We start from the raw sequence: 13,359 nt of genomic DNA on the forward strand, positions 1-13,359 counted from the left end.
CCATTGCTGGAACAGAGGCCATTATATCCTGTAAAACTCCTCCCCAGTCAGCCACCTTTCTATCCAATCTAACCACCTTTCTTCTTCTCCACTCCTCCATACTCCCCTCAGCCATCAATTTCGAGCATATGGAACTTCCACAAATGCCTCCTGTCTGTTTCTTCACGTCATAGGTATTCTCAGACAAGTGTCTCGACTCTGGGAAAACCATAGGAGCCTTCATGCATTCTGCTCGGTTCTCCAGAAGCCACATCCTCTGTTCATAAATGCCCAGGGCCTCCGCAAACATCAGCCACCCTTGTTTTTCTTTTCCAGCAGGAATACAAACTATCTGCTTCTTACCAAGTCCGAACATTTCTGTTATTGTTCTTCTTCTCCATAATGAACTTTTTCTTTTGCAGACATAGTTCCCCTTTCCATCCGGTCTCTGTGATGGCAAATAAAGTGCCATTGATCAACCCTTTCAACCAACTTGAAGCTTCCCTGTTAACACCACTACAGATCTTTTGTCTTCTCTGATTTTGATCACCGAGTTACCACCTGTCTCTTCTAACAAGAATCTCTTTTCCACAACAAAAAAAAAAAAAAAACTTCTTCCGCCTATTAGCCAGAACAAACCTCTCCTCCATCCTTCTTCGTGCACCCAGCTCCTGCAGTCTTATCATTTGGGGGCCTTTTGTTTGGGATTTGGATGCCTGTTGTTTCTTATGTCTTATGGAGGTTTTCCCTCAACACCATTCTAGGCTGTATTTGTTTTTTTCTTTTTATTTAATAAACTTTCTTTTTACTTGTCGAAAAAAAGAGGATCCTTTTTCTATTTTTATCTAACTTAATTACCTTTTGGTGAACGTCTGCAACGTTATTTTCATTGTTAAAGTGATTTGAGTCAATTTTTAGTTCTAGTTTCTAACAGAGCAGGAAGGTTACCAAGGTTAAGGCCTCTAAGTTACAGAGGTGCTGAAATGTTTTTGTTGGCATTATCTCTTATCAGCAAGGCTATCTATGATATGTTTTTATATATTTTTCTTGTCTGATAAAACTGCTGTTGGCTGACCAACAGAATCTGACACATTCAACTATATAGTGGATCCCAGAGAGCTGAAACTCTATTCTCCTACAGTGCCACTTGTGCTGGTTGAGACCAAACTTGGTAATATCACTGAATTCAAAAAAGAAAACAAGCATTGTAATAGTGAAATGCCATTTACATTTTGATCAACCTCATTTGAAGGCCCCATTATTAAGCATGTTTCATGCCGAATATTGCCTAGGACCATAGAAGCCTTTAATCATTTCTCAATTCAGATTTGGAGTACACCAACTTCTAAGGATTCAATGGTGTCACCCGACTCATCTCAGATTCAGCAGCTCTTCCTTCATGGATGGACTTGCACGAAGGTTCTGTCATTTTCAGCTGATAGGTACTTCCGTAACAAAAATCAGTTTTATTTTCTGAATAAGTTCATGTAGAGCAGTGTTTCCAGTCTAGTACAACCATTACACCCTCTTAAATTGTCTATGTAATTTGTTTAATTTTCTCTGAAGTTGTGGTATTAATCTTAAATAAATCTGAAGATAATGGGCAGTTTGGTAATTTTACTACTATCTACTGTAATGTCAGATAACGGTGTTAGACTTGTGCGTATATTTCTGAAAGTTTAGGGTACTCAGGTGTTGCACTTGAAAGTTCAGGCCCCCAAGTGTCACTACCCACAGAGAAAAGTGATGCATTCAATCAGTTAAAATGCTATCCAGTACGACTTGAAAACCATGATGTTCCATCAAAAGACCAATTAAACATCACTTTAATGTTACAAATTTAAAAAAAAAAATCATGTCTATCTAATACTGCCCAATGAAACTACAAACAGAATGCTGATTCCTAGAGTCCAAGAAAGGACACAATTGTCAAAAAAAAATCGAAGTGCACAAAATAAAATTGTATATAGACATTCATGCATTCATAATGTAAACAGGAAAGTTATAGTACCATTATAGTTTGTCACATTACATGTTTCATTTTACTTCAATCTTAATTCAGTATGAAGTAAAAATCTAGTGCCTCCAATTGGACCTCAGAAAGCTGTACTTTTACAACTATTGGTTAGTTTGATTAAGGCATCAGAATATACCTCCTGTCTCTCAATGAAGCCTTGCTGCTTGAGATCATATAGTTGAAAAGAAACTGCAAGATAACAAAACATAAATTAGAATTGCCAACATATTTCAGTATATGAAAAGATAGGATGCAGTCAAGGAACATAAAAACATGCATGAAACGAGAAATAAGAGACCATTAAGAAAATTAAATTGCCACCTAAATAATTCAACAAGTACTTACAGATTCAATAACCTTTCATTTACTTTTCATTATTTGTCAATATGTCTCCATGTTTCAATGTTTTAAAAAAGGAACATGAGCTATAACCAATGAAAATTAAAGGAGAAGGCTAAAGAAGATATAAACTTTGATGAATGTAAGTTTGATATAGCTTACAATCAATCTTATCATCAGTTGGTGCATTAGGATGAAAGACTGAGAGAGCACGTGCAAACTCCTCAAAACCTAATATTCCATTGTGCTTTGTGTCAAACAAGTCAAATACCTGCAGATTTTGAACCAAGGACATGCATCAAGAAGATTTTATTAGAAAGTTTAAAGGAGAAGCGATTAAGTTTGAAAAAGAAAGAAAAAAAATACACAGCAGCAGTAAAGTTTACCAGGCTACAGCATGAGACACAACATATCCCCCACAAAAGAAAACAGATCATGCGTTTGCACATGGATGTTGTCTAACTATAATTTGGTATTTTCCTGACCTGAATTCTTTCTGAACTAGCAAGTGAAGTAATGCAATACATGGGGTTGAGTAGAAATTTGGTTAGGTTTGGGTTGGAAAATTTGGGTTTTGACATTAGTTTAGGTCCAAGCCAAGATCCACGTCTAAGGTTGATCTTGGGTTGACCCTTAACCCAACCCAACCCATCTAGTTTAAGAGAGAGAGAGAGAAAGAGAGAGATTTAATAATGATTTTATTGGAGAAAGTAATGATAGATTTAATTAAAGAAAAGCTAAGGTGGCGTTTGATAAAATTGAAATCTGAAATCTGAAAAGCAAAAATGTGCTTTTTTTTGTTTTTTAAAGCCTCTGTGATATTAAAAGGAAAGGAGGGCATTTTTAGTCATTATGAACCATCTAAAAGACATCTGAAAACATTCCGTGCATGGGCCACCTCTTACCAAATCAGACCTTTTATCACTTTTAGAGATTTAGAGATATGGTTTAGGCATTAAAACAAATGAGACCCAACCTCTGAAAAACAAGATTTTCTTATTTCAGATGCCGATTTAGAGCAACCAAACACTGCCTAAGACTTAATAGGGTTTTATTATGGCCAGTGTTTTAAAAGGCATCAGAGGTGTATGCCTGGAGGCACACTCCAGGCAAGGCACCCCCAAAACGCCCTGAGGTGTATGCCAGAGGCGTCCATAAGTATTGCCTCATGCATGCCTCATACAAAAAGACAGAAAGAAAGAAAGAAAGGAAAAGAAAGGAAAGGGAAAGAAAGAGAAAGGAAGAAAAGAAGAATAAAGGAGGAAAGAAAGAAAAGGAAAGGAAAGGGAAGAGAACGGAAAAGAAATGTTGGGTGCTCGCCTCCACTTTGACAAGACCTCCCCTTTGAGCTAGTGTTATGCATCTTCATTCTTAATATAAGACATCTTTCAATTAAATAAAAATAGAAAGGAAAAAAAAAAAAAAGATGAGATCCTCCTTCCTCCGATTACGCCCCTTACGTTCTGAACTATGCCTCATGCCTATAGATATAAACCACATAGTTTAAATATACATTCTATGTGGATACCTTTGGTTTAGTAAATAAGTTTACAAGAATATAGCCATGAGGTCATGTGCCTTAACATAAAACATGAAAAGATATTAGTCGACCATATCATAGATGAGAGATCTAACGAATGAAGAAGAAAGGAGAACGATGAGGAAAATTGAGAATAAGCTACTCAACAACACACTACCTCAACTTTTTTTAATCATCAAAACAATATATAAGGGGGCATGTATGCCCTTTTTTTTATCAGCAAGGGCATGTATGCCCTTGATACAGGATATGTCACCCATTTGGTTAACCATATATGTTAAAAACATAAAGGACTCTACAGCCAGGGTTCAAATCTTGGAAACAGCCTCTCTGTATGTGCAGGGGTAAGGTCCATACATCTATCCCTCCCAAGACCCCACATTGGCAGGAGCCTCGTGCACTGGGCTACCCTTTTCTTATGACACTGTTAAATGAAAACTAATCAACAAACTGACAAAATGATAAGGCTTGAAAAGCAAAAGAGTACCCGATCCGCAAATAAGCTTTCTTTTTTGTTTGTCTTGAACAATGCCAACTGAAATTCTTCCTGCAATAAAATAGTTGAATTTGTTAGCAATTAAAACTATATAATTCTTTAAATTAAGTAAATAAAATATAAAATCTCAAATTCTCCATATACTAGAAGGGCCTGAAGTATACCTTGTTGATCAATCCGTCATCAATTACAGCACTGCTGATCTTCTTAAACAGTTCATATAATGCTTCAATTTCACTTACACTAACTGCAATAAAAAAGCAGGAAACTTTTACAACTTTTTATTGACATTATTACATTAACTGGAAGTAATTTTCAACAACCCAAAAAAAACACAAAAAATAACAAAATTAAAACAAAGCAACACATCACCAAACAAAAGTGATGCAATGAATAAAATCCTCATATAATCACAAACATCAGAATTTTCGTAGCTTCTCAGCAATGAAAGTATGCAAGCTGGTTCATACAATCTGATTCACCCAAGCGTAGAGCAGAAGTTGAATCAAATGCATAAGGAGCATGGGACCACAAGATTTATTAAAAAAAAAATCTAAATGCAGGTGTGCTTTTTGTGAGTTATATTAGACTTAAAATCTTATTGTGAGTGTTAATTTTTGTCTGACTGATTTAGCCATTTGAATTGTTAAGGGACATTGCAAAACCAAAATAATAACGGGCTTACCTGCAATTAGTTTATATTTTATCCATTAGAAAATAATCCTAAATTTCATATAATGGCAGAAAAACAGGCTGAAAAAATGTGGAGTTGATGTGCCATGGATTGAGGTTTTCCTCCTGGTTTGACATGCATAAGCTCAGGGGAACCAGCCTGATTTGCTCTGTCATGTGGACTCCCGAATCAGCTAACAGATAGCCAGTTCCTAGCTAGGGACAGAATCTCTCAGTAAAACTTATGTTAGTGTGAGCCTGCACTGGGAGACCATTGTAAAGACAAAAGAAATGTGAAGGGAGGTGGGGGGAATGAGAATAGTTGGCTTTAAGCTGCTCCTGATTTTTGTATGACTACGTCCTATGAGTTTGGGGTTTACCCTCATTTGTACTAATATCTATAAACATTTTTGATAGGTAAAAAAGAAAAAAATTTTACACAACAACCGCAACAACAAAACAATGCAGATGCTAGGCACAGCTGCACAGGTCAATCTTCCACCTCACCAAACTCGTCTGGGCCTCCCTCCTCATCCCAAATTTCTCCCCCTAACGCTTCAAGGACCTTTCTGAAGCTGTCTTCTTTCCTCTCCTCTCGTATGCTTCAAAGGATCTTCTCACAATATTCTCTCCCCCTATGAAGAACAAGCCCAAGGATTTACCAATTTCCACTTCTGTCAACTAGCGTCTTCAAATCCACGCTTCCTTTCTTTATTCCCTTTTCCTTCAGCATCACCATAGCAGAGACCTCTTTCAAATCAAACTCATCCCTGAAAGCTTTTTCTGACAAGTCAGGCTTATTAAACTCCTGTTTAGAACCATCCTGAAAAGGCTTCTTTCTAACCTCCTTGGATGAGAGGGTAGATTCTGGGCAAGGGTTCTCAACACTCGAAGATCTACATTTAACCCCTCTTCTTTTATAAATCCTTTTATACTTATTTTTCGGTCCAGCTCCCACCAGACCCTCCTTTAGCCTCGAAAAGACCTTCATTATGTGAACTACGTTTAACTTGCTTGAAGTTCCAGTCTTCTTTGGGGTCTCTGAAACATCGCCACTTTCAACTACACTCATCTCATTTCCCCTACGACCCAAGTCAACTCCCAGTCTACCAACAAGTAACAACCACTTCAGAAACCAAATAACTGGCACCTATCCTATGGCACGTGTCTTGATTTATGTTATCTAAGTCAGAACCCTGCTCGCCCTCAACTTCTAATAAGCCATCTCTTCTTCCTTGTCTCCTCCCTCCTCCCACTCCTTGATTTTGTGCACCACCTCCTCTACCACTGCCTCTACCCTAGCTTTACTCACATCCCCTACTCCCAGTTCCTTCTCTAGGCTTCCTCTCTGTAAACGAGAAACAGGACCCCTACACTCCTGGCTTAACTCCAGGCACAACAAAATAGGGTTCGGCTCTTTCTTCCCTTCCACTGGATCAAACGCCAAAACATTGAGCATGCTCTCACCACGACTACCTAGAGGAAGCTCCTTAGGATTTGAAAACTCTTTGCAAGTGGTCGAGCAAGGCAACTCGTTCATTGCTCCAAGAAAGTCACTAACTTCTCCTTTTACCTTCCACCCAAGAAGTATGACATCACAAAAGAACACAAAAATTTTGCTTTTTGATGCTCTGGATATTAGTCAGCTAGTTTTACTGGTTAATGTAACAGAAGGGATGATGCTTATAGTGAAAACTATGCTTATGGTAGATGATATAAATGTCTTCTACACTCGACAGCCACAAGAGCTAGAAACATTCAATAAGGAAAAGTAAAAGGTAATGAAATCTTGGCACAACAGTTGGGTTGCTCCATTGCAACCCAGGTGACCAGGGTTCGAATCTTGGAAACAGATTCTCCATGTATCTGCAGAAGTAAGGCTTAGTACATCTGTCCCTCCCCAGACCCTGGATGGGAGCTCAATGCATTGGGCTGCCCCTTTAAGAGGTAATGAAAAAAAATACTGGTAGTAACAGTATACAACAACAAAGACATGAATACATCATCATTCATCATTATCTAAGCCTTGTCCCAACTATATGGGACCGGCTACACAAATCCTATTTCACCCTTTCATTCCATTCAGCACCACATCCATTGCAAGACATGAATACATGGCAAGCACAAAACCACAGACATGAATACATCATCATTCATCATTATCTAAGCCTTGTCCCAACTATATGGGGTTGGCTACACAAATCCTATTTCACCATTTCATTCTGTTCAGCACCATATCCATTGCAAGGCATGAATACAAGACAAACACAAAACCACAGACATGAATACATAGACAGGCATAATAACCACAAATGAATACATAAACAAGCATAACAACATCCATTAAAATTAAAACAAGCAGTCTGCATACAGACAATATTAAATAAACGGCATAAACTTGCTCATAACTAAATCAGAAACACAGCATTATACACATCTTCACAAAGTTTAACGGTTCCAAAAAATGCTTCTTGGCATCCAGAAAAGAAATTTTCTTTTTTTGTGTAGGTAATTGTTAACTTTATTAATTGATGATTAAAGAATGAAATATGTAAAATGGAAAATGTGCCAAGCATCCAGAAAAGAAAATTTGAGGAATGATACATGACTTACACACAGTTTCCCTTGCAAGAACTTCTGGATCTTCAAGGCCCTTTGGCTGCTTATACAAATCTAGATCACAACACCTCAGCAAGAAAGCCAATAGATGCTTAAATCCCTCTAGGCACTGCAACATGATATTTCCGGCTCATCAAAACAGTCCATACCTGTGCAACATGAAAAAAGAGAAAAGGAAAATCTTTCAGATTACTCTAATAAAAACAAAATCCAACATAGAGTTAGGCAATAACAAGGATCTTTTGTCTATTAAATGCTTCTGCTAATCCAAGCTCAAGTGCAAGGGGTAACAGAAACTGGAGGGTGCACTCAAAAGTCAAAACTTTATATGTTATCTACAATGGAATGCGCATGCAGGTTATTGCTGAACTTACAGGCAATACTATTTCAACTACTAGAAACCAGAAAGTAAACCAAGATGATGCACAAAATATTTACAGAGGAACATGAAGGCTAAACATCCATGTCATATACTTTAAAAAAGAATCTTAGAGAAGTTAGAATAACTTAAAATCTTTTCTTTATGTTGCATGGATGCAGAAGTAGAGTCTCTTATAGCATTAATTGTCCATCAGTCTTTCCAAACAAATAAGGTACATAACCTTGCAGTGTACAAAATGTTGACAAAAAAGAAAGACAAAATAATGTATTTTTGCATGCGTTAACACAAAAAAGAGTGAAAAAGAAAAATGAATATGAGAGGGAGAGGGAGAGGGAGAGGGAGAGGGAGAGGGAGAGATAGACAGATAGAGAGAAAAAGAGGGAGGGAGAAGGAAAAATGGAAATAAACTTTTGTGTCAATAAGACATAAAAGAATTCTTTTAGCTGTGAGTAAATATATAAACTCATTTAGGACACTTAGAGGGGGAAGGCATCCCTGGTGGCTTTTAAGATCAATACAAGGCTTCAGGAATAAAAAAGATCAATATGCACTAAACTGCTATCTGGTCCAAACAGAAATCCATGAAATTGGGAAAGAAGCAACAAGAAAAAAAAAAACATATTTCAATTTTTCAAAACATAAACCTTTCAAACATGATGAAGGAATGAGACAATTTCCAGGAAAAAAAGGTATTGCATGTACATGGATACATACTAGGTGACAAAATAACATAGTGGTAAGCATGAAAAGAAGATAAACGGATAGCCATCTTTTTCTCATTGAGAAAATTCTTGAATACACAAGACAAATTGAGTAGACTCCAATAAAGAAGAACCAAAACTTCATTAGAAACTAAAAACTCCTTAAATGTTCACAAAGCTAACATTAAGAGCCAAGAGAAAACTGGACCAAAATAGAATTACTAAAAAATCCCACTGCAAACTGATATCCTGACACTTAAACTGTCACAACTCACTCAAATCACATCAGGTTCATGGATGGCAAACTGAAAAACCATTCTCATGAGGCTATGATACTAAAACCATGTCAAGGCTAGGTGATGCAGAAGAGAATGACTTCCATTTGTGTACTGAATGCCCCTAATCTAAGTTCATATGGGGATTCTTCTTTGGCTTTTCAAGGCTAGATGGATGGTCCCTTGTTGGGCAGAGGAGTTATTCTCTAGGTGGCCAGGTGTTAGGGGAAATATCAAGGAGGAGATCGCTTGGAGCTGCATTCCTTTTGCTGTGTGTTGGGAAATTTCAAAAGAAAGAAATAGGAGAATATTTGATGATATTGCCTGATCAAGGGACTGTATCACTCTTCTGTGTGGTAAAAGGATCATGGATTGGGTTCTCATTCTTCCAGAATAAGAGAGGGTCTCTAAAGAAAATTTTGGTGCTGATTTTTGGAACATTCTTGAACTGGTTTAGAAGCTTTGTTCTTCTATTGGCTTTGTTTCTTCTTTTGTTTGTTTTACTTTCTGTACTGTCTTGTAATTTTGGTGATCTATCGTCACCCTCAGTTGTACCTCCTATTTTAATAAATTTTATTTTCATTTACTACCAAAACCATGTCAAACAGATGGGTATTAACATCTGAAAATCAGGGCACAACATAAGTGACAAACCTAGACACCCAAAACCACTAAAAGTAATAACAATCTCTACTCTAAACCAAACATGAGGCTCTGACCACCATGTTTTCTATATCACGAAATTACCCCTAATAAACAATAATTAAACCTTATCAATTAGGAAATTGTTAATTGTGATTTCTTAATCTCTCAACCAAGGGTCATGCCTCTTCAGACAATATGATGAAAAAATCAAGTAATAATAGCTTAATAGCCGATTAGGAGATCCCAAAGTCATCTTAGTCACTTGTGCAAATATCTAATAAAAGTGCATAACATCAATAATAATTTCAACAATCCAACAAATTTTATTCCAAAAATGTCACAAAACTGCAATTCCTTGGATGCATCAATTGTAGCCTGACTACATTCACTGCCTCCGGTAGCCATGAAACTTTAGACTTCCATAAAATGTTTAAGTGACATGTGCATATTTGCAGCATAAAACGATTGTTCAACACCAATCAAAAGAATAATAAAAAGGATATGTGCAAAACAATTGTTCTGCTGTACACTTGGACCAAACATCCAACTGACAGAAATAAATATGGAAAGCTCATCTTAAAGATAAGGAAACAAATCCCACGAGGTTGACAATTCCTATTCATCTCATTCCCATAGGCTGCAAACGAAGAGGTTACAAAAGATACACTCATACAGGATAGAAAACTTTTAACTTTATGGTAGTTAGACAGACCAATGTCCTTCAGATTAGCAGATCAGATTTGGGGGAGAACTTTTGGAATGTTCTTGAAATTCAGAATTATATCAGTGTTTAATTTGTTTCTTTTGGTCCTTAGTTGTTCTGTCTTGGTAAGGTGCCATCTTGTCACCTCCTATCTTATAACCTTTTATTAATAAAATTTCTTCTCTTACTCTTCAAAAAAAAGGCAGGTCAATGTCCTATGGAAGAGATCCATAGATTTCCACATGGTCTAGGCATAATGCAAGCACTTTGCATCAAAACCTGACAGACTGGTATGTAGGTGACAAATAATGCCAGCATAGCATCACTTAACTCTCTTTGGATCGCCTGGTACAATAAACAAGATATCCATAATGACACTAAGTCCTAAATAAATGCAAATATGACAGTCAATTTGGATCTCTTAGGAAATTCATTCGCCCATGTGCTTCTCAGATTGAAAAAGCCTTTGTCATTGTTCTACCGGATGCATCTGTTGTCTCAACATAGCTTTTTCATAATCCAAAGTTTGGATCATATCAACTTGTATTTTTCATTTAGATATATACTGGAATGTGGTAACAAAGTTTAACGTATTACAAGCATAAGCCAGAATCTCCACGCTATAAACAACAAAGAAGCTTGTAGCCTTGTAGTTGCTCGGGACTATGCAGAGTCCTTATAATCTATTTTTATCTAGTTCTGTAAGTATTACTCAAAAATAAAGGAAGGGTCATATCTCGAGTTCAATGAGCAAACCATTTGATATGTAACAGTTGGATAAACTCAATTAACATCCATTTACAAGTTTGTACACTATATCAATTTGTAATTATTGTTAATTTTAATGTTAATATCAGTAGTAATTATGGAATTATATATGCACACAAAATTAAAAACCAAAGTAAGAAATAATAGATCTGCACTTGCAAAATTCGCATTTATGGCGAGTATCAAATATCTTATTAACCAACTTTTCAATCATAACAGGACTCGATCAGAATTTATATTTCAGAAAACAAATTAATCTAAAGAAGCGATGTATTAATCCCAAACTCATCCATTCCGAAAAAAGAATGACAAAACACTTCAGAGCCAAAAAATTAGGGTTGCAGGGGAAAAATACTAACAAACGAGCAATTAATTAAAGGGAAAAAATGTAAATGAAGAATTCAGGAGGAAAAGAGAACCAAAAGAAAAATATGGATGGACAAAGGGGGAGGGGGGAGATGGAAGATCGTACTTTAAATCCATGGCAGAGATAACTGGGAGAAAGAAGAGATTTCCTGATTCCACAACATATCTTCGCTGTTATTCTGTTTTCTCCGGTTCTATTTTCCTTTGCGGGAAGACGATTGCGATTGAAAAGGTAATAGACCAGTGCATCGGTGTGTGTGGCTGCGCGCGTGTGAGAAGAAAATATTCGTTAATATGGCAACGGACGGAACAATCTCTGGGCCTCGTTCATTCAGGAGACATTATTTTAGAATCTTTTTTCCCTCGCAAAATGATAGAAATAATCAACCCTAGCCGCGAGAATGGCACTTGAGTGCTAGAAATCGTTGGATTGGAATATTTTTTCAGTCGAAGTTACTAGCGTATGTACTCCGTCATAATGCTTCTCCAGGAGCCCATTTCTCACTGTTTTCACTACCTTTTAAAATGATTTCCAAATACTTGTTAGGGCAGAACCGCAGCGGGTCAGGGAAACAGTTTTTAGAGTTTACAGCCTTGCTGTGGGCCTCTCGCGTGTGACCATTTTCATGGGGGGCTAACTTTTGGCCCGTTTGGCGTGTTTTTTTGCACAATCTTTTGGTTGTTTATAAGTTTGGTGGACCGAATTTCAGTTTATTCCTGTTTAATTCATGGAAGATTTAATTGTCAAAAGATACGAGAAGCCAATTTGGGACTAATTTCGAAAAACTCCAAATGACACAGAAAGATGTATATCTCCCAAACTAATTTCGAACTACTCAAATCTTCGTGCAGAAGCTCAATATGTTTTTTAACTCTGAGAACTACCAGAAAATTTTCCCATAAAAACTTGCCAAACAAGCCCTTTATATTTTGGATCGGCTTTTACTTTACCCTCCAAATAAAACCAGAGAAAACCTATGCATACATAACCAACTACAAGTAAACGATTTCAGTCCTCACAAAACCATGTTCATGGTATTTTGCAATTGTGTACAAAAACATTTCTATAATTGTATATATTTTATTAATAGGGAGATATTTTCAATACACAGTTACAAGTGGCTTTTGAACACCGTCAAAGCGATTTTGTGAGGACTGAATCCAATTTAGCACTGGTATACTCACTCTTAACACGTGAACAGAAGATTCCAAAGCACGTGACTGATAAGGTCTCTAATTATTGTAACATAGACTTGCCTTTACTCTTTGGTATTGGGGTATATCAGGAGTAATTTGGATTAACTGAACACATGGGCTGTGCAACCAGACCAATGATATGCCACACCAGTGAGACATGACTGCTCAACAGCTACTGTATTTAGTTAATCCTTCTCAACGGATATTGTGTTTAGTTAATCCCCAATCTAGAAGTAGACCATGGGTCAACCAAAAAAGTGACCCATGGTTCCGGCCCAACCAAAAATATTTTGACTACGTGACCCATGGTCCAGCTTGGACAAAGGGATACATATCACTGTAGCAGATCGTCCATAGCTCTGAAATACCAGATCCCGAAATATCCATTACCTCGCCCATCAAACAAATAAGAAAATATATCCCTTACGCCAACCAGCGAAGTGGATCTATCATTTGTTATCCATCCATCTGTTAACTAGCCACGTGTTATTTAATAAATTTTCATCCAAATTATTTAAATTTTGGACTTGGACGATACGCCAATATCCAATTGGGCCTAAAGCATTGAAATGGTCTATCAATCTAGAGAGTAAATTTCAATACAACCAAATCTACAATGCAGCCATATGATTCGATTCATTCGAGAAGCCATACTTATAC

At 36.9% G+C, this 13,359-nt stretch overlaps 1 protein-coding gene across 1 annotated transcript in view; it reads right to left on the reverse strand.

Annotated features, from left to right (window-relative positions):
- Positions 1-11,767, reverse strand: part of LOC104594302 (calcineurin B-like protein 3) — a 35,102-nt gene extending 23,335 nt beyond the window's left edge. Inside the window, exons 1-6 of the mRNA XM_010254541.3 lie at positions 11,609-11,767; positions 7,657-7,811; positions 4,536-4,618; positions 4,363-4,422; positions 2,498-2,606; positions 2,133-2,185 (exon numbers count right to left, since the gene is read on the reverse strand). Coding sequence (XP_010252843.1) covers positions 2,133-2,185; positions 2,498-2,606; positions 4,363-4,422; positions 4,536-4,618; positions 7,657-7,780 — 429 coding nt within the window. The 5' untranslated portion in view covers positions 7,781-7,811; positions 11,609-11,767. The remainder of the gene's footprint in view (positions 1-2,132; positions 2,186-2,497; positions 2,607-4,362; positions 4,423-4,535; positions 4,619-7,656; positions 7,812-11,608) is intronic.
- Positions 11,768-13,359: the final 1,592 nt, after the last annotated feature.

The sequence above is a fragment of the Nelumbo nucifera genome, chromosome 1 (genome assembly GCF_055504915.1).
Source record: "Nelumbo nucifera cultivar China Antique chromosome 1, China Antique-T2T, whole genome shotgun sequence".
Taxonomy (NCBI): Eukaryota; Viridiplantae; Streptophyta; class Magnoliopsida; order Proteales; family Nelumbonaceae; genus Nelumbo; species Nelumbo nucifera.